This window comes from Corvus hawaiiensis, chromosome 4 (assembly GCF_020740725.1).
Source record: "Corvus hawaiiensis isolate bCorHaw1 chromosome 4, bCorHaw1.pri.cur, whole genome shotgun sequence".
Classification (NCBI taxonomy): Eukaryota; Metazoa; Chordata; class Aves; order Passeriformes; family Corvidae; genus Corvus; species Corvus hawaiiensis.
The window spans coordinates 26,443,815-26,465,021 of NC_063216.1; the positions used below are offsets into that span (position 1 = coordinate 26,443,815).

Here is a 21,207-nt window from a genome sequence, read left to right on the forward strand (position 1 = left end):
GATAGAGAGAGGAACCACCAAAGTGTCATTCAGCCCACAAGTTGTAGACAGCTGTTTTAGGATAGGCTGAGTTGTTCTGGAGGTGTCTGTTCTTGGCATTTGACTAGAGAGGATGCCTAATTCCTGTGAATTGCCTATATTTTAGGTAGCTGAAGGTTAGGCAAAGTGTGACTCCCAGCTCTTGGTATCTAGTGCAACCTCACATGGGAGGGATAGAGGGAGGAACATCATGAACAATTTTACAGGGTGAAGTCACTTAAGCAGCAGGAACCACCACAGGATTTGCCTGTGCATTTCTGAGGCAGTATGGGGGCTGCTAAGGGGAATGCTGACACAGATGGAAATAGAGCAGCACTAGCAGACATCACCATGTCATGTTTGCTAATACTTTGTTCCCTGTTATTATGCTTCCAAAAATACACATTTGTGGGGACAGGAGAACTCTGAGGGTAGCAGTTAGGAGACAGGCTAGCTTTTTGGTTGGGTTTCTTCTGACTGGTCTAACAGCACTTCCAAGACACTTTGTGTATCCAAAAATAATGCTCAAGGTATTGGTTTTTTTGTTTTGACAGCAGGCATCTGTAGAAGATTCCCCCTTGCCAAACTTTCTTTTTCCTTCCAAGAGAACCGAGGTCCTGGTGAATTTTGTTCAGTCATCAGAGGGTGTGGCAGGCCCTGTCTGCCCCAGCATGGGTTCAGTCGGTGTGACAGTGGCTGCCATCCCTGTGGGTCACTGAGGGCTGAGTGGCAGTGCTTTTTGAGAGGCTGAGCATGCTTCCTTTAGCAGCCCTGGCAGTGGTGTCCCTAATAGTAATGTGAACAGGAAATTAGGTCCAGGAGCTGAAAAGCAATCCCCAGTTCAGCATCACTGGCTACTTCATAGGCAGTCATGTTGAGCTTGATGGCTCCGAAGATGCTCGAAGTGATGACTGTAACAGTCCTGTAGGAAGGACCTGAGCAGCTTCCCAGAGGAATGATTAGTGTAGCTCATAGCCCTGTGGGCAAGAGGAAGAAAGGGCTCCAAGTGTGCCTGCCCACGTGCAGACCTTGTCACACAGATTCTTAATTAGTCCAACATGACTGGGAGCTCAGCACTGCGAGTGACAGATCCCTTGCACTGCCATGCACAGTGTGCAGCCCTCTGCAGTGTTGATAATGCACTGCTTGGAGGGACTGGGCAGCCCCAGCTGTTACCTTAGCTAGTCTTATCTGCTTAGATACTGTTATCTGAGCTTCTTGGTGTGACACCCACTAGGATGGGGTCTGAACACGTGACCTTTATTCTATGTGCCTTTCCTCACAGTACCCTTGGGAGGCAAGAAACAAAAGTGTGCTGAGGGCTAAATAACTCATCCAAGGACAGACTGGATTCTTGTGCCAGAATCTAGGTCTCAAGCTATGTTGACTGGATTGGAAAATCTGAGTGGGTCATCCGATACCAAGAAAATTGCAGAGATAAAGCAGAGATTAGGTGAAATTCACTTCTTCCATATCCATTGAAAGACTTTGGCCACTTATGGACACAGTGTCATATTTCAAGCATGATCTATGATTTTTTGTTGATACACTGTGATTAATTAAAAAAAAATAATGGCCTTGCCTATTAGCTGGGTGTAGAAGAAAGGCTGGAAAATGCAAACTCTTTAGCATGTCTTTTACTGTACCCAGCAGTGCTGTTACTGAGTTATGATACTGTTACAAGATCATGCTAATTAAGGGAATCTATCTAAGGAGAAAAAAAATCACCTGGCTGACATTCCGTAGATGCTCCAAAGATAAAATTTGGCCTCTCAGCATAGCAGAGTTAGTAGTAGTTTTTTATGGTTTTATAGGAAGTATTTGGGCCTAGCATAAAATCTGTTAAATTAACATGTTCTTTCAGAAAGAAGAAGATTTGTTGTTTTTAAAGGAGGTGGGGGAATGATGAAATACCCTGGGGGTAATAGGGGACTTCAAGAAATAGAATGCAGCCTGGAGAAGAATACTACAGCTTAGGTGACACAGAGGCAAGGATTTATAGCTCTGGGATTGTTTGGGATTTTTTGGTTGTCTTTTGCCTCACATTAATATTTACTGCTAAGCCAAATGTGAATGTGCTATCAGTAAAGCTGGGAGAGAAAAGGATAGGCTGGGAAATGCCAGGAAACTGGTTTTCTCTGACTTCTATTGTTTCTTCTTTAACTTCTAAATATTGGCCATTCATGGAGTTGGCGGGGAAAAAAGAGTGACTGAATGCTTTGAAAAGACAAATTTTAAAGATGAAATTCTCAGGGAAATAATCCTATGTGTCTCAAAAATAGGATATGTTTAATGGGTCCAATGTACACATGCAATGGTTGTTTCATTGCTATGCAAAGACTTCTTTATGCTGCTAACAGGTGGGCATGAGTTTCTCTAAATTGCAGCAGTAAGGCCAGGTCAGATGGGGACATGTGCTAATTTCTGACTGAATCCAACTGCCAGTGCATCTGTGGACTCATGTTTCGATTAAACTGAGCTGGAAGAAAGATTATGAAGAAGGAGGAGGAGTGCAGAGGAATTATGTATACATGATATTTTCTTTATGGTGCCCATCAGTACGGGACTAATTTTAGAAGATGGTGTAGAATTCAATGTCTGCATTCATTGAGTTAGAGACACATTAAGTCCTTGCTGAGGTCAGCAGGAGCTGTGTGTGCTACGCGTTTGAGGAGGAGGTGTCTGACTTGATGACTTAGATCAAGCGCCAAAGGTTTGAAACTCTTACGGCAGCAACACTGGAAAATAGGGTAATTGTTTAAAAGAAAAACCTCTTAGTTTGGAAGAAATTGTGTAAATCGCATAGAGGAGAAAGATTCCGAGCTTGAACTAATTTTATTTCTCTCTAATTATGACCTTTATAAGGGAAAAAAAAATTCAAGATGTTGGCAGAGCTTGCAACATTGGCGCTTTGTTCACTTAGTGCCACTGGAACTAATACGAATGGGAAAAACTGGTCTCTGTGCTGAATTGCAATGGCTCGTTAGCAGGTGGTTTTTCTGCTTTACCAGCAGATCTGGTGGGGAGGCTTCCATGAGTCCAGCCAGTGTCATTATTCCTTCACTCTTGTAAAAACCAGAAAATTTATTGCTTACTACCACAAACTAGGAATGTAGATTGTAAAGAACCTTAAGTGAAATTTGTTCTCTTAAGATGACTGAAAGCATTTTTATTCTTTCTCTAGATGTATAGGGGCTTCCAGATAATGCCACACGTTCAGTACATCTACACAGAAGCCTCTGAGAGTCTTTGTGGAGTCAAGCTGGAGGTCAACAAGTACCAATATCTGATTACAGGTAAAGGACCATGTACTTCTCCATAAGTTTTCTATCCTATACATGCACCTGCTAAGGACATGGGCAGTGGTGTGGACAGCTCTGTACACAATTTCCTAAGTGTTAAGATGGCCAACAGTATTCTGGTGTTCGGTACTCTACAATGCTGAGAGTCATTTCACTCCCTAGATGTCCCTCTCTTTCCAAAAGTGTATCCTACACCCTGGCATGCTGTGAGAAGTATGTTGTGTGACAGTCCATGGCTCTCAATTTATACCTGAGCTGGCATGTCTGTCACAGGGAGCTGGGTGTTACTGGGCTGTGTCAGAAATGGAAGATGGTTTTTGGAATGAGCTGGAGAAACGCAGGCTGCTGAGATGGGGGGATGCAGGGGGATGGACATGTGACAGTTGCCAAGTCTTGTTTCTAGTGAGGGTGTCAGCTCATTTTCTCTGTTGTTAAGAGGAGCTTGACAGCATTACTAACCTGCATGTTGCTGGTGGTGCTTAGAGCCAGCACAACACCTTCTGACTTTCAGAAGTGCTGTTATCTTGCTGGCCAGAGATTCCTGAACCAGTTAATAAAAAGAAAACATTTGCTGAGCAGTGGCTGAAGCCAAACATATTGAGAGCATTAGCCATCTCAGGAAACAAGAGAAGTGCTTGAGCTGAGAAGTGCTAACTTGTGACCATGTGTCTGTTTTCAAGGCCGGGTGTATGAGGGGAAGGTTTACACTGGCCTGTGCAACTGGTATGAGAAATGGGACCGGCTGACTCTGTCCCAGCGCAAAGGACTGAACCATCGTTATCACCTGGGCTGTGGCTGCAAGGTATGTGTGTCTCTAAGGTGGCATCAGACATTCAAGCCCATTCTGTCTCCCCTGGCTGGTAATACTTGATGATGCTAGAGAACAGCCAGGAAGAGAAATGGAGGACAACAATTTTTACAGAGAAAAAGTGAAGTTCATTTTTAGTGTTGAGACCAAAGAAGAGATAATCAAATAAAAGTGCAGAGTCTATGCTTTTAATACCCTGTTGGAGTTAATTGGGATTGGGGAAGACTTTCAGAATCTGTGCAGAATCATTTGCAGGTGAATGAAATCAGGTACCAAAGGCTTGGCAAGATATGTCCAGATTTTTTCCTGTGTAAACATTTTGAGTACTTAAAACCCCACAGCCTGGCACTGGAACTAAGACTTTTTCACATGGCCTCAGGCCTGCAAAAACATAGACGTAAGTTCAACTTTTCTGCACCTGAAAAGCCCTTTTGACTACAGAATTAGCTGTGTGTGTGAAGCTAAGCACATGCTTACGTGCTTACAGAACTGAGGCTGAAGTTTGGATTAGTAAGCAAGGTTTGAGGGAGTGGAATTTTGAATCACTTGTCTCTGTTAAAAAGACATTTTATATAATGTTGTTTTTACATGTAGACTTACCTGAATTCTCTTTCCAATTGCAGATTAGGCCCTGCTACTATTTGCCCTGCTTTGCCACCTCCAAGAATGAGTGCATTTGGACAGACATGCTCTCCAACTTCGGCCACTCGGGATATCAAGCAAAGCACTATGCCTGCATCCAGAGGGTGGAAGGCTACTGCAGTTGGTACAGAGGATGGGCACCTCCAGACAAAACGATAATCAATGCCACAGATCCCTGAGCAGCTATCCCTTTCCTTATCTCCCCTCTCCCTTACTTGTGGCTGATCTTCCTTTGGACACTAACTCTTACCAGATCATGATGATGACAATGAAATTAGTGCCTATTTTCATGCAAATTCTAGCACTTCGAACACTTAAAAAAGAAAAGGAAAAAAAAAAAAGGAAAGGAAAGAAAAAAGTCTGTGCTACCTTACTGAATTTGTAATCACCTTTTCCATTTTTTGATACCACTCATTTTGATCAGACGTTTGGGAGCTTACTTTTGCACACCAGAGGGAAAAATGGGAGGGAAAAAAAAGGAAAAAAAAAAAAAAAGATGGAGCTCTTGCTCTCTTACATGTATCATTAGCTGTAGCAATATAATCTCTATTTTTTTAGGAAAACAAAAATCTAAAAACTATGCCAATTAGGCACTGTATTCTTCTATGCGCTGGCTTCCCATCACCCCTCCTCATGCACTAAGTGCTGAAAATACTTAGACAAATCTATTTCAAGGGAAACAGATTTCATTAATCAGATTAATCAAGCAAATGAAGCAAAATGAAAAGAAATCCAGCCTAAACTCTGGACAAAATAACATCCAAAAGAAATTCTCCTCTATAGGAGAGATTGGCAATGTGATTGACTCCAGCAGTGGGAGACTTTACCTGGTGTGTCTGACCACATCATCTGGTAAAAGCATTGTTGACTGACTGTCCTTGCTAATTCAGTCACAATGTGAATGCAACAGCACATTTGAAGTTCTGACTTTCCCCAGAAAAAAAGAGAGAGTATTTAGTATTTTTGTTGTTGTTGTTGTTTCAAAAACAAAAACCCCATCTCCTATTTTCAGGGAGGTAAATGCAATTACAGCAGAGCATATAAAGGGTTGTGCCATCCCGTTTTGAGCAGCATTGGCCCCTGAAATTTTTGCAGCTCAGCTTCAACAGCAAAACCAGCTTGTGAACACCTTAAACCAAACAGGTGCAAAAATAACAACTGTAAATCAATCACGTGCAAGAGGGAAAGGGGAGACTTGCTAGAACATTTATTGTAAAAAAAAAAAAAAGTATTGCCAAAATAGTGTTTTGCTGAACGAAGATGTATATACGCATAATGACATAAGCTATTTTTGACAGGACGTGGAATTTTTTTGGTGTTATAAACAAAAGAATGGTTTGATTGTGTTTTAAAGACAGAAATATTGACATTCCGAGTCAGTGAGTTGCTTTTAAGATTTTGAAGCTCCAGTGTATCTGCAGTAGTGGCTACAGTCATTGTTTCCTCTGTAACTCCTTGCACCACGGTTCCTCCCCTGCAGCTACAATAGCTGCATTTGTTTATATAGTGAAAGGAAGTGTGTGTGTGGGCTAGGCAAGGAAAAGTGGTCTCCTAATAACTGTTGTCTGGGATCATAAAATTTTCAGCTGCCCGGAGGATTCCTTCTGTGTCAAGTGCTGTGTTTCCCTCTAGGCACTGTTAGGCATAGCCCTGTGCATGTGCTCATACCATATCCTGCAGTCATGTAGGAGGAGAAGCCTTACTGTCTTGTGCTTTGCTGTTGACTGGAGAAGTTTTTTTTTCATTCTATTTTGATTTTTTTTATTATTATTAAGAAAACTATAATATAATTTTTCTTATCAAATAAAAGTATTTTAAGTTTTAATGATGGTGAAGAAGGGGTGCTGACAAAATGGGTGACTGAGTCTTGGATGGGGAGGGCTTGGGCAGGGAGAAGATTGTGCTTAACTTCATTTTTGTATTATTATGATTATTTATCTTAAGTTTCCATATATCTTCCGTTCATTCCACTTAGAAAGCAGAGCTGCCACCAACAGGAAAAAGTTGTTGCAGTGATTCCAGCTTGGGACAATACAGCATTTTACAGTCAGTGACCTCAGTTACTGGAGGATTGTTTAGCACATCTTTGCCAAATAGAAAAGAAAGGGTGTCTGAGATGGGCTCTGGTGTGTTTTTGTGTTCCTTGTGTGCTACCAGAGCTCTGCCAGACGTGCACCCTCTGAAATGCCCCATTTGCTAATGACTTGTTACAGCAAAAAGCTTCATTTTTAGCATGAACTTTAGAGGGCATTTTCAGAGAGTTGCTGTAAGAGATGCCTAAGTCTGCTGCATGTATTTTTTTCCCAGCAGCTCTGAGTGGCAATGCAGCACAAAACACATTGAAAGTCTGTTGGATTTTCCTGTGATTTAGACTTGGAACACTTCTTAGAGTCCTCTTCCCTGTGACTACTCCTAAATTATGGGTTGGAGATGAGAGGGAGAGTAGGGTGCTTCATGACACCCATCACAGGAGCAGGTAGTGGTTCAGAATGTTGTTCCTTTTGGCAAAATATGGGTTTGGGCTTTGGGCCCAGTGGAACAATCTCTGTTTGAGTTGTGCATGGCTGACAAAACCTGTGAGGGTCACTGAGGGCAGAATGGAGCTGCCCTCAGTGTTTGCATTGCTTGGAGTTGGCATTGCAGGCTGTGGCCCTCCTCAAGCTCAAGGTGGCCAGTGTCTCTGAGCTGCAGCCACTTCTCACAGCTTTGGAAGGCTAAATGAAAATGCCCCTTGATGCAGTAAAGTGTTGATTTGAATTTTCATTAAACTGCAGCTCTGCATATTTTACCTGTCACTGATTCATTTAGCTAGCTGAGACATCACAGTATTGCACTCAAATTATTGTGAAAATATTTGTGTTCTAATACTATGAGGACTTCTGTCCTAAGTAGGATATCATGTAGCTATGTGCTTTGTAAACAAAACAAAACAGCAGATGCATTACCAGAAAATGAAGCATATTCCCACTTTATTTTGCAGACGGTAAAATATTTCTGAGATGCAGACAGCTAGACTGGCAGGGGTGGAGGTTTGGTGGCAAATCTTTGCCCTTGCTGTGTAAAGAAACAGTTGTTAAGGCTGTTCAAAATGCGGAGCCGAAAGGAGGGGGAAGAATCCAGTGAAAATACATTTCTTTTGGGAAGCTTCTTTATTTTGTTTCTGTGCATGCTATCAGGGACATGCATTTCTTGGGCTAAGCTTCAGCTTGTGCTTGCATTAAAGACCTGCCTGAAGGCACTCCTGAAGTGGAAGCCATTACATGGATTGAACAGGCTCTAAATCAGACTCAAAGACTTCTTCCTTTCTGTCTGCTCTCCTTTCTTCTGCCTTGCTAAGTCACTTCTGCCTGCCAATAGACATGTTCAGGATTACACACACACACCCTGCCACCATATTTTAGACACACCAACATTATTAAAAGTACTTTTTAAAGTGTGAACTAATTTCTAGACTGAAGCTGTTCAGTTTCTTACTTATGCATATTTTTTCGTTACTTGCTTGAGAGTGTTTTCCCCTTTAAAATGACAAAAATACATATTGAAGGTTTCTGAAAGATTAGATTCTATGTTCCTTTTCCAAAATGGAGGGGCTAGAGAGCAGGAGATCTGTGCATGGAGTTCCTTGAATAAGGTCCTCAGTATGGGAAAAAAGTGCCATTTTTAGGTCTAAATTTATGGTTTAAAGAGTTACATGGCCCTTTATGTAGGACTATTCTAAAACATAAATCTGTCATTGTATCCCATTCATACTTGTCAGAGTGAAATGCTACCTCACAGTGATGGGAAACATACTGTTGTGTTTTTTACAGTAAAGACTGTTGAAAGTAAAGGCCTCCATGAGAACAAGCCTCCATCCTTGCAGATGTCTCTGAAAATACTTACAGCTTAGAAGGACAGAACAAAATTTAGGGAACTGCAAAAGGTTTTTGTCTTTTAGAATAAGTGACTTTTGGGGCTACCAGTCTTGAGAAAAAACATAAAAACCCACTAAACATTTGCTGCTGTTTTGCTTGTACTGGCTTCTCTCTGACACTGTCCTTCCTTCATAGAGCCACTCTGCTGTTCCTGATAGTCATGAAAACTTGGGGAGAGAACCAAACCCATGTGAAAAATCTTGTCCAGAAGGAATGTATTTGTTGCTAAATTTTCTAGCACTGTTTACAGTTTTCCTCCATGTTATTTATAAATTTTATATTCAGTGAATGTATATTGTCTTTTAAGGTAATGTTGCATAATGTTCACTTTTTATAGTGTCCTTTTATTCTAAACAGTAAAGTGGTTTTATTTCTATCACAGACATTCTGTCTCTGCTTCACTTATATTAGTTTCTGTCGACTTCAAATGCACACAAATGGATTTGCAACTGGATTTATTAATTTCCTTCCCCTTCCTGATACCATTTTATTGGTCCCAAAGTAGATATTCCACCTCTGGCAAATCTGGCGCTTTGGCAAAGATCCCTCCAGGAATCCCCCCCTCTTTTTAAGAGGTTGGTCTCTCTGAGAATTGTTACTGTGGTCATAAGCTCAGGAGAGGTGAAAAAGCCCTTTTGAAGTTAATGATTCCCAGTTGTTAATTTGCCATAGGAGGTCAGTACAGAGCAAGGGCTGGCTGTAGCACCAGTAGGTCCTTGGAAGAACACGTGCCAGATTGCTCTTATTTCCAGAAAACTGATCATTATGGGGAGGTCTGGAAGGTGCATGCCCATGGCAAAAGGAAGAGAGGTTCATCTTTTCTGCTATGAAATGTCAGAATCTTGCGTCCTCTCTTTAGGCTTACTGTTTAAGGCTGATTAAAAATGCCCAGTTCTTATGAGAAAGAAGTTTCAGAAAAAGCATTTTCAGCTAAATTAAAATGCTCACAAAAATGGACCTACTGTTAGATAATTCCTGTATCTCACTTTTACTCTTGGAAAATCTAGTGTCTACACAGATGAAAGAATGAAACAGATTTTTGAATTCTTTTTCTGTTTAACCCAAAGGTTTAGAAAGTAGACTCTGGAAAATTTTGGTTATAGAAGGGTGAGGTCTCCTATGTGAGAACTTAAGTGCTTGAAGTGTATGACATTGCAGAGAGGTAAAACCATAACACTTGTTATAAACACTTCCAGGGGTTGAGCCATCAAAGGACCACAGTGTGTTTTATGAGTGCTCACTGGTCCAGCTTGGAAATGCCTCCAGGAGAAGGAAAAGAAGAGTGGTAAAAGGGGATCAGTATATTCCTGTCTGACAGATGGAGAAGCTGAGGCACTGTGGGCAAGCAACTTTCGCAGGTGTTTGGTGATGACTGCAGTGCAGCTTGCTTGGTGTAAGCTTGACCTCTCAGACTCTCACAGCCCAGGGTGTTGAGAAGATGCTCCCAGAAAAGATATTTAGAAGTTGTGTAGATTCATTCCGTGAGGCAGACCTGTCCACCTGGGAAGGGCTGACCTGAATTTGCCCAAGTGGATTGTTGCTTCTGTAAATTGTTGAAAAGTGACTGATTTAAACCAGATTACTCAGGCTTCCATGTCAGCAGTAGTGTTTGTGTTCATATGAGATTACCTATGGTTTAAAAGGCTTCCTGTACCCTTTTGGAAGTAAGTAATAGCATCTCCAAGTAGGTGTTTAGTCATACAGATGGAAAATAAGTGAAATTAAGATCAGTACTACTACTATGCTGGCACCAAATACATCTACATCCGAGGAACCAAGAATCAGATTTCCAGACAAGAAGATCTTGCTAAAAGTGCTAGCTAACTTATTTGCAATGATAACCTTTATCAAGTCTTCCAGAACTACCATTCCTGAAGTGGTGATCAAAGTCACAACTGTCCTGAAACTTTACTTATGTCACAAAACCTTCTTCATAAATCATTAGGAATTAAATGCAACAGGCACAATCAACTAATTCTTCATAGAACTGTGCAACAAATGGTCACATTGTTTAAGGACTATCCATTTCTTTATGTCTTAAATGATAATACAACTTCATGACTGTACTTACCTCCACCATGTGCCTGTGAAGCATAGAAGTGCTGTAGTCTACCTAGCACAGGTAGAGAGCAGAGTATTGGAACAGAGAGGTGAAGGTCTGGCATTTCAAAGTATTTGAGTACCTAGCAGGCAGCAGTGGGATTTTGCACAAGAACCTGCATGATCAGGAACCTACACCCTGTTATGCGTTGTGGTTGGCCCACAGTGTTGCAACAAGTGTGTGAGAAAAGAGGGGTTTGAATATTTTTGAGCCTTAGTTTGGCATCTCAACAACCCTCATGTTCAGGCTGGCAATGCTGCTTGGGTTCACAGTCAAGCCTGGGAAATTAGCTCAGCCAGCCAGTGGTCACACAGGGGGTCATGATTCATACAGGGTTTCATCAAAGCCTCAGCCATGTAGGAAGCGCCACTAATTCATGGATGTAAGTTGGGAGCAAAAATTCACAAAGGACTAGTCTTCCTTTTAACGCAGGAAAAACAAGAGCCATGACCAGCTTTAAACAGAGCCCCTCTCTTTGCCATGTTCTCCAGGACTAAAGGCACCTATGCAGATTTCTTTGGAAGGTGCCCTAAGAGTTTGGTACAGTGCCCAGCAGCCACACAGGACACTGAGTGTTTAGCTGTTGACAGAAAGACCAGGCCCCAGAGCACTGTGCAAAGAAAACATGAGAAGCTGAAGCAAACTCTTTCAAGAACTCCAAGTTACCCTGAGTTCCTTCAGGCTGATAAATGTTTCATGGATGGTGAGCACGTGACAGACCAAGCAAACTAATATTGTGAAACAAACATCTCTCAGGACACGTCCCAAATTGTCAACGTATTTTAAACAATTCCAGGAGTAGAGAAAATCCACTTTATCTGAATAGAGTGATTCTTTGCTCTAAGGGATGAGCTTTTTGTTGACTGTTTTACAATGGAGTTCTGCTTTAGTGTTGAACCTTTGAGCCTCTTTGTACATTTTTTCAGGGTCCTTACATGACCTAGGGGAGGGCTGGGCAAGAAAGGAAAGAGGTTCCCAAGCAGTGCCTTTTGCATAGCACTTTTTAACTAGTATTTCTCTGTAAGTAAAATTTAGACTCTTCCCAGCATTCCCACCACCATTTCCTGTGTCCAGCTTGCATCTGTTGTTTCTACCCCATCCATACTGGCATCAGAAGAAAGCAAAGTTACTCACCATCTGCTTATGGCTTGGGAAGAACGTTTGCTCCACGAGGGGGAACTTCTCAGGACCCAGCGAGTTGAAGATTTTAATGAGCTGAGAGAACTTGGGGTGAGGGAGGGGGAACAAAAAACAGACACAGTGGATGTCAGTGACTTATTGTGAAACAGGCATGTGCTTGCAAAATGTTCTGATAGTGGTGAAGGAGGTGAGAGAAACATAAATTATGTCTTTGCCACCTTGCTTTCTTGACCTGAGAGCAGCAAAAAAATACAAAGCTGCATTATTTATCCATGGCCAAGCCAGCCTATGTACACAAACCTTGGACTAAGAGAGCATAGAAGGGATTCAAGAGCCAGAAGAGAATCAGTTTGGGTTTACTTACATCTGTACTCTGAACAAGATTTGCTTTCCAAATTCAGCTGGGGAGAGGAGCCTTTCTTAGCAGAGGATAGAGCCAGGAAATCAGTGCCACCGCTCGCTGTTAGAGACCGAATAAACCAAAGCTGTCCCTTGGATCTCTTCTCCACAGCCAAATCCAAGCAAGGCACTTTGTGCTGGAGGGCAGGAGAATTGCTGAGGGACAGTGATGAGCAGAGGGAATGGCCTGTGCTACCTGGTCTGAGTCCCAGCCCAAGGAAGTAGGAGTTAATCATAACTGACATTTATTGTGAACCAAGGGCCCCCAACAGCCCTTCATGGATGACAGGAGAAAGGACATCTGCCTGTCCCTGTCCCACCTACCATGAGGTCTGAGGGAGGCACCAGTCTGTGAGGGCAGTGTCTAGAGAGAGCAGCATGGAACATCAACGGGGACAGCAACTGCCCCGTTATTCCACACACAAGGAGGAACATTTGTTGTTGTCCCCACCCATCAGCATGCAATTCACCACCATCACCACTATCATCACCATTATAAACCCTTTTAGCATTCTGGGTTGTGCCCAACCAGACACAAAGCTCCCCATGGTAGCACTGAGTTTTGATTTCTGTTCGGGTTCCAAAACCCCAACAGAAGTGTTACACAGCACAGCAAATTCCTGCTCTGCTTCAGCCATCTGTGAAGCAAGCAGACTATTCTGTATGTTGTCTGCAGCCTCCCTGTTTGATCCATCATTCATCACCTGGAGAAAAAAATCAAAACTATAAGAGAGAAACTTAATAACCAGGACAGAAAATGTTTCTGAAGCAGGGGTGATATACCAAAGAATATCCCAGAAACCTCTCAGATCTCAGGAGAAGCTTAGAGTCTATAATGTCAGGCATTTAGCCACCCTGCTCAGTCTCTGAAGAGACACGGCCCTGTTACCACAGACAGCTCTGAATTGGCACAGCTGTTGGTGAAGTGGTTGGACTGGCAGCTGCATAAGAGAATAAAATGTTTGGGGATTGGTTCTTGCTGTGCTGGAAGGTAGGACTGAGTTCCCCATTGATTGAGTCCTATTCACAAAATAGTTTATAAACTGAATTCAGTTTCCAAGCCCCCCAGAATTTGGTAAAATCAAGTTAATTAATAAAGGTCTCCAGCCTGGGCCAAGTTAGGACAGATTGCAAGTCCTTTGCATGAGCTTCTCAAGTTCCTCATCAAAGGTAAGGATGTATTAAGCTTGAAGGAGATCCCTGTGGCCCCTAAGGGAAGTAACACACAGATTAAGGGAAGGAAACAGACACCTAGGGAAGAAGGGAAAGAAAAGCAAGCTCCCTTTCTTCCCAACAGCATTAGCTACTTAATCTTGCATATTCTGAGCACTTCTGGGCAAGAGCTGGAGCCAGTTAAGGCACCAAATCATAACACCAAGGTTACATTGCAGATAGAGAGAGGATATTGAGGATGTTTTCTGCGGAGTAGCCCCGTTAAGGCTCCTCTCCTGGTACTGGGCTAGTCTAAGCAAAAGCATTGCTGCATAAGAAGTTGAAACTTCATTTGCTGGTGGAGAAGAAATGCCCCTTTGAGAGTTAAATCTTGGCATGCAGTCACTGTGAAAAAAAATTAGGCTGCAAGGTGTGTGCCAGACCCAGGCCAAATGCTGAAGGGGCAGCTGCCAGCAGATTTGCAGGCAAAGGCAAAGAATCCTTTTCCTAATCTCATAGTTCAAAACACAGCATTTAAAGAAAATCCAGGAGACATCAAGAGGCAGCATATCCCATCACTAACACCACCACCACCCTCACATGCATCAGCAGATAAGAGGAAAAACTCCCCATGTGGAATAATTATTGTTGGCAAGGAGAGTATTGATGTTGTGGAAGGAGGACAGCTTGCTTCTCTCAACTACTTGCACTAACCCTGCACATTCTAGAAAAGAAAAATAAAGCCCTGTTTTGACTAGCAAGGTGAGCAAACAGGGCTTAAAAGTTAAACACAATGAGACAGAGACAGGGGAGAGAAGGAAAAACACTCTGGTTGAGAACAGCCCGTGCCCCTTGCTGTGTGTGCATGCAGCTCTGGTGAGCCATGGACACCGTGATGTTGAAGAAATGTACATTTATCCTGGGAAAACAGCTCAAACAAAATAACTGGAACAACTGTGCAGCTGATAGACAATGTTCTGACTTGTTCCTTGGGCTTCCTTTTGAAGCACACAGCTCTTGGCTGTTGCTGAAATAGCGAGTGTTTCAGATGAGAGATTCAGACATCTGGGAGCCTCGTCACTGGGCCAAGCCTGCAGAAAGGTCTGACTTTGGTATTGCCCCTCATGGGACAGTCCCCTCCCATTTTCCCTTTTTTTACCAGTTGTTAGGGACAGGATGTTGACAAAGAGACTCCCACATTACGTGGTGCAGCAGCCTCTGAGATATCTGATAACAGAGCTCGAGTAACATCTCCCAGTGCAGATGGGTAGGAATGCTGCTGTCAGCAGCTCTGCTAGGTATAACCACACCTTCCACATTCTGGCAGCAGTTCTTGCTTTCTGTGGTTCCACTGGTTTTAGCGAGATTGCATCCAGACCACAGATAAGACACGGGGCAAGGCAGCCTGGTTTTAGGTACCTGGAACAAGTAGGCAAGTGGAATACCTTTGACTGGCTGGAGATCAGAGTTACATGCAGGGAATCTTTACAGAGAAACAGAAAGGTCCATTCAGAGGACCTTAAGGCCTTTTGCATATTTTGAAAGTGCCTAGGTGATCAGGGAGCCTATGTCCCTTGGCAGTCAATAACAGTTTGGCTGGGAGTCCTTGGACTCAGGGGGTGACTGTCAGAAAAACTTCATGTTTCCTGCTGCCTTACAGATGCAGAAGTTGCTTTGCAATTACAGACATTACCTGCATGCAGTGAGTACTGCTCTGAGCATTCTTCCCACTGTATTTTGGATTGTAACTTAGAATTAGAGTTAGAATTGTGTTAGAATTCTAACACAAAAATTATTATTAGTGGTTGAAGCAATGTGCTTAGTGTGCTTGTAGTATTATTTCTCAACAGTTCTGGGACCATCTTAAAACTCAGATTTCTTAGATGTTTCTCTCAGGGTGTCAGACCCCCTGAATATTCTTTTTTTTTCCCTCTCAGAAACATCTGATTCAAACTGTGCCCGTTTTAATCTTTGAAGAAGTTTGTGCACTGCAGAACTAGAAACCTGGCAAATGTCATTAAAAAATGGGGCTGCATGTTTGAGTAAACCCAAATCCAAACTCAGCTGATTGTAATTAGAGTTGCTGAGAATAAAACGTGGTTGCAAATTGCCAAAGAAAAACAGTCTCAATTTCATTCCCCTCCACAAAATCATAAACATATCTATGAAATGGAACCATTTTTGGGGAAAATAAAAAATGAGAGTGAAAAACACATTTCCCAGGGGTATTTCATTTCATTTCTTCATGCATCTCAACTGTTCTCTAGATCCAAAAAGCTTCCAGTAATCTCTGTTATGCAGATCCCTTATTTCGAGATGCCTGTTTTGCAATCAAAGTGGAACGTGCACCAAAGTGTCCCTATCTCTTGCTTCCCAGCTATCACAAAAACAAAATTTTCTGATTGTGCTGCCAGTGAAGATTTTTGCCCCCAAATGCCCCACTGCAATCTCTACAAGAGCTTCAATACCATCTGAGCATTACACATTAGATGCAATCTTAGATTGCTGAGCACATTACAGTCGCTGGTTTGGGGGTGATGTGTGTGCAGGGGCAGCAGGGAAAGGAGGCATTCTGAAAACCTGTTTAAAGTGTTTGCAAACGGTTTCCTTGACTCCTCTGGGAAGATTGTCTGTGCCAGCTGTATTCCCTGTGAGGAAAGCATGGCACAACCAGACCCAGAGTAACTTAAGCCAAGCTGCTGGCAGAGCCAAGATCTCCCACACTTCCTTTCCAGCACTGCTTTTTTTTTTTTTTTTAAGTGCTAAGTTTGTTTGTTTTCTTTTATTTCAGATGCCTAAAAATAGGCCTTTCACATCTTGAGGCCCCTTCACACCATCAGAAACATAATTACAAGGCATAAGTTGCAAAGCGTCAGCTAAGCCCTGACTGACTTGACCCCAAAATCAGATGGAATGGACTACATGACTGTCTTCAAAAGGCAGTGTAACTGTGGAGGCTTTTTGTCTGGTCACCAGGGTCAATGCACTTGTATCTAGGACCAGCTGTCAGAACCAATGTGAAGGTGTGGTACTGAGCCTGGAACTGGAAAATCAGATGGAAACTGAGGTCAAATGAACATTAACCACCTATACAATGATGGCAAAGTGAGGTTGTTTGAGGTTGCTCTCACCACTGTCATTGTTGCACTGCAACATTTTTGGAAAAGACAGGATCTTGCTTTTGGTCTCAACAAACCCCACAAATGTTATAAAAAGGGGTGAAAACTGAAAAGACTCTGTTTATTACACTTGTACCATTTTAGTAAGAAATTACTTAAATCCAACACTGCCCAATCATGGAAATAAATGTCTGAGTCACTACAGACCTCATCTGAACTTGACCTACCAAGCAACACACTGAGGACCTCTAGGATAATTATTCCAAGGGAAAAAAACAACCATAAAACTCCACTTAATTAGGTGATGAGGAAGATATCATTTTCTATAAGCATTCCATCTTACTCCAAGCTAAATTTGTGCAATGAGTAAGGGAATTCCTGAAAATGCATCTAAAAGTTTTCCATGGGGTCATATTGCAAAGTCCCATCTCCTCACATCCATATAGTTGTAGTTTCCTGCTTTGAACCTAGAAGAATGCAGGGAAATTTCCATTCTGGAAGCATCAGTGATCAGAGAAGGCACTTTGGGACGAAACTGCTTGGAAAACCCATATGCCAACTCCAAAATGGTATCAGCATCTGACTTCCTCCTGCAGCTACTGCAATAACCAGCCTTACTCTTGTGGCTCAAGGCCAACTTATCTCCCCAGCCCTCCTGCTTCTGCAGCTTCAGCTGCCTTGGAGCTGCTCAGAGAAATGGTCTGGGGAATTACTACACACTTTGATTTGGGGCTGAGAAAAGCCAATGATAATATTTTTCAAAGTTTTCTGAGATTCTCCTGTGAACTTGACAGAATTTAAAGAACAGGTGAAGGGAGCTTCCAGTGCAAAATATCAGAACACTGTCCTGTCCTCATCAGGAGCTGACTCAGCCTAGGTCTTTCCAAGGTGCAATGTTTCAGGTTCAATGAACCAACACTTCATGATAATGTTGTATTTCATTCTGGGACTTTGAAAAACTCTACATCTGTGGTGGTTTGACCCTAACTGGACTGATTTTCTCTACCTCCTCCCGGCCAGCGGTGCAGGAGGATTGGGAATGGTGGTTTTTGTCTGTTCATCACATGTTGTCTCTACTGATCCTTCCTCCTCAGGGGGAGGACTCCTCACACTCTTCCCCTGCTCCAGCGTGGGATCCCTCCCAGGGGAGACAGTCCTCCATGAACTTCTCCACTGTGGATCCTTCTCAAGGACAAGAAACCTAGGTACAAGAAACCACTACCCTGCCAGCTGTTGGTGATCCCTTAGAGTCTGGGACAAGGGAAATGTCCTGCTCAGGGTGAAGAAATAACACCTTGATACCACTAGAGGCTGATAAAGAGGCTGGTAGTGCTGATAGGTTTTTCCCCCAAGAACTCCCACCTGGATTCCCAAGGTTGCTTAGATTTTAACCTAAAGAGACCAACTCCTTTGAAACAGCCTGGAAGGCAACCTTGGTGTTTTATCAGTAGCAGAGATCTCCTCTGCAGAGCTGACTTGCAGCAGAGCCGGATCATCACTTACCACCCAGGGCTTGCTGCAGAAGTTGTAGATGGAGTAGAGGGAGTTGACCGAGTGGATGCCGCCGTACTGGAGGCCGATGATGAGGCTGCGGAAGTCTTCTCCCAATGCCATGCTGTAGGCGTGCTGCCGGATCAGGATGAAATCTGGCTTGAAGGACCTGGAAGAGATGAGGAGAGTGATGTTTTAGTTTCAAATGCTCAGAAGCACTTCTAACCACTCCTCGTTTCTTTTCCATCCTTCCCCTTTCTTTTCACTAACACATGTTGCTCTTCTCTGGGCCTCTCATCATGTGTTGCTCGTGTTATAATGTAACAAACCCAACAAAACCCCCTAGTCATTAAAAAAGGAAAAATCCAATGTAGATGCAAGTGTGAGAGCATAGAAACAGGCCAAGTAGATTTTCTGCAGTTTCCATGTCACTCAGGCATGCACAGGAACAAGCCACAAGCAGAGCCAAGGGTCATAAATTCACTGGGGGGGGGGAATTCTCTTTTCTTTCTAAAAGCTTGGCCGTACTTGGCAAGCTCGTTGCAATGTGCAACGCAGATGAGGGAGCAAATTTGTTTCCTGACGATTGAGCTCCATATTGAAGCAATGCCCAGTGGGTGGGAAGATCCTAAGGGATTTCAGAAAGCTCTCGTACACATCCATACACTGACCCACATTCCCCCTTTAATCAGTTTACTACATAGGCAGCACATCCCAGGCTCTCACGGCTGTGAGTCAACAAGCAAAGGGCAGGCACGGTAATGTAATTAATCAAAGGAGCAGAGCCCCTCATATGCTGCTGTGACTCATGGCTTGGACTTCCAGAATATTATTTAGCAAGACTGGAGCTCCGACTCCTATGGTTCAACAGCAGCAGCCCTCAGCTAATGCACAGAAAAGTGAGGCCCTTTCTAGGTAAGCCAACAGGCAATGGATTATCTTTCAAGCAGCCAGATTTCATTCCTTGCTGATGCGCTGTCTTCGGAGCCATTCAAAAATATCTGGAAGCAGCAGCTGGAAAGAAATGGTTCCCAAAATGGGGCTCAGCAGTTCATTCTCTAAGGAAGGGGCTTTTCCACTGAAAGAGGGGATTATTTTATATGTTAGCAGAGGTTGCATCAAGGACACTGAAAAATTTCCATGCTGTATTAAAGATTTTCAGAGAAATGAGCTCTGTAACCAGGTCCCATTACCTCACTACCCTCGAACATTTTCCTTGCTAAGAGACTATAATTTCTGTCCTTTGGATGTATGAGCTGGAAATACTTTGGGTTTATAGCCCCTATTTATATTTCCATCATTCTGGAAGGGAAATGTGAGATGGTGACTCTGGGCCAGATTGTGGCAACAAACACTGTACACAAACCCCAGCACAGCTTTGTTGTTTTAAAGCTGTTCATTTTGTTTGTTGGCCTTGGACTTTTGTTATTGCCCGCTTGAGACATGGTGAGGATCATGCTCAGCTTTTGTGATGAAAGAGGCCAAGCTTTAGAAATGTTGTGATTCCCTCCCATGGAGTTTTATTTTAACCTAGGCATGTTCCCTAATGTACTTGGCACCAAAGGTGGTGCTTTCCTCCAGCAGCGAGATGCAGAATGAGCATCATGAGGGCTGTGCTATCGCTGTGCAGCTGATTTATGGACCTCCCTGGTGTCAATGGGCATGAGGCAAGTGGTGACCCCCGCTGAGAAACAGCAAGTGAATACACATCTTGGAAAGTTGGAGCTGCTCTGTTCTGCTGGACTTGCTGCGTAGAAAGTACCCTGCAGGTGGGCACAGGTCCTCAAGAAGGATTTACCAGCTACTTAGGACCAGGGCTTGATATCTGTGCTGAGTTACTGAACAGTTGTGGTGCCTGGAGAGGCAGGAGCTATGGGTGTGTCTCTCCTCATCCAGCTTTCTGAGCGTATGAAGAAAAAAATGGTCCTTGTTACAATCCCAGACTGGACTCATGGGACAGCACCTACTGGGGTTGCATAGTAATGGTTCAGATCATTCTCCAGGTGAAGCAGTGGTATTTTCCCCTTGAACATCTGCCCCAACACCCTGGATGGGGATGTGATGCTGTGGTGGGGAGGAAGGATGAAAATGAGCACAGCCAGCTTCAGGGGGAGGACACAGAGTGGCTGGGAAACTGCCTTCACTGGCTTTACTTCTGCCAGCCAAAAGCTCAGGGAAAAAGCTCTTGTCTTTTCAGATCCTGGCAGAGAAAGAGTTTCTCCACTTATATGATGGACACAAGGGCACAGAATTAATGTAGAAAAGCCTATTCTCAAACTCTGTGTTCTCTAGGAAGGCAGGGCACTCTCTCATGCAGCAGATGAGGAGTGAATCTCTAAAGTGAAGGTGGACACTGAATCCCTGTTTTGAGCCATGGAACAATGTGAATGTTCCCATGGATACAGAGAGCAAGGCAGTGGAGTGCCAGGCCTGGGACTAGCTGAGAATAAACATCAGCTGAAGAGCACCAGAGCCTGTAACAGAGAAATGGAGACCAGCAGCAAAAGGAATAACAATCAATAACATTTCTGTACTGAAAGCAGGTCCCCAGCCTGCTTTGTGGTAGAGAAGATGATGACAGCACATCCTGCTAGGAGGTTTCATGCCTTAAAGAGACTTCCTATTTCTTATTTCTGCATATAGGCATAACTCTGGCTTGCTTACAGTCCTTCAGCTTTTCTCACTGAAGCACAAAGAGATTCGAGGGCATGAAGAAAGAACACACAAGCATAGATTATTTGTATCAGAAAGAGTGTGATCAACACATTAGATTGTCCCCCTGTACTGTGCACTGGTGAGGTCACACCTCAAATCCTGTGTTTAGTTTTGGCTCCCTCACTGAAAGTAAGACATTGAGGTGCTGGAGCGTGTTGTAGTGGCCTCCTCTCCCAGGTAACAAGGTGTAGGACAAGAGGGAATGGCCTCAGGTTGTGCCAGGGGAGGGTTAGTGGATATCAGGAAAAATTTCTTTATGGAAACGGTTACCAGGCATCGAAAGAGGCTTCCCAGGGAAGTGGTTGAGTCACCGTCCCTTGAGTTGTTCAAAGGGGGTGTGGATATGGCACTTAGGGCTGTGATTTAGTGGTGAAAATGGCAATGCTCGTTAATGGTGGGACCAATG

The 21,207-nt window shown here is 43.3% G+C and overlaps 2 protein-coding genes across 3 annotated transcripts in view; one reads left to right on the plus strand and one right to left on the minus strand.

Moving 5' to 3' along the window:
* The window catches only part of TIMP3 (TIMP metallopeptidase inhibitor 3), a 37,603-nt gene extending 28,534 nt beyond the window's left edge, over window positions 1-9,069 (plus strand). Inside the window, exons 3-5 of the mRNA XM_048301301.1 lie at window positions 3,203-3,314; window positions 4,001-4,122; window positions 4,752-9,069. Coding sequence (XP_048157258.1) covers window positions 3,203-3,314; window positions 4,001-4,122; window positions 4,752-4,949 — 432 coding nt within the window. The 3' untranslated portion in view covers window positions 4,950-9,069. The remainder of the gene's footprint in view (window positions 1-3,202; window positions 3,315-4,000; window positions 4,123-4,751) is intronic.
* The window catches only part of SYN3 (synapsin III), a 189,257-nt gene that overhangs the window by 118,144 nt on the left and 49,906 nt on the right, over window positions 1-21,207 (minus strand). For both annotated transcript variants that reach the window (XM_048301298.1, XM_048301299.1), the window contains 2 exons: window positions 18,099-18,255; window positions 11,920-12,009 (listed from right to left, as the gene is read on the minus strand). In XM_048301298.1, coding sequence (XP_048157255.1) covers window positions 11,920-12,009; window positions 18,099-18,255 — 247 coding nt within the window. The remainder of the gene's footprint in view (window positions 1-11,919; window positions 12,010-18,098; window positions 18,256-21,207) is intronic.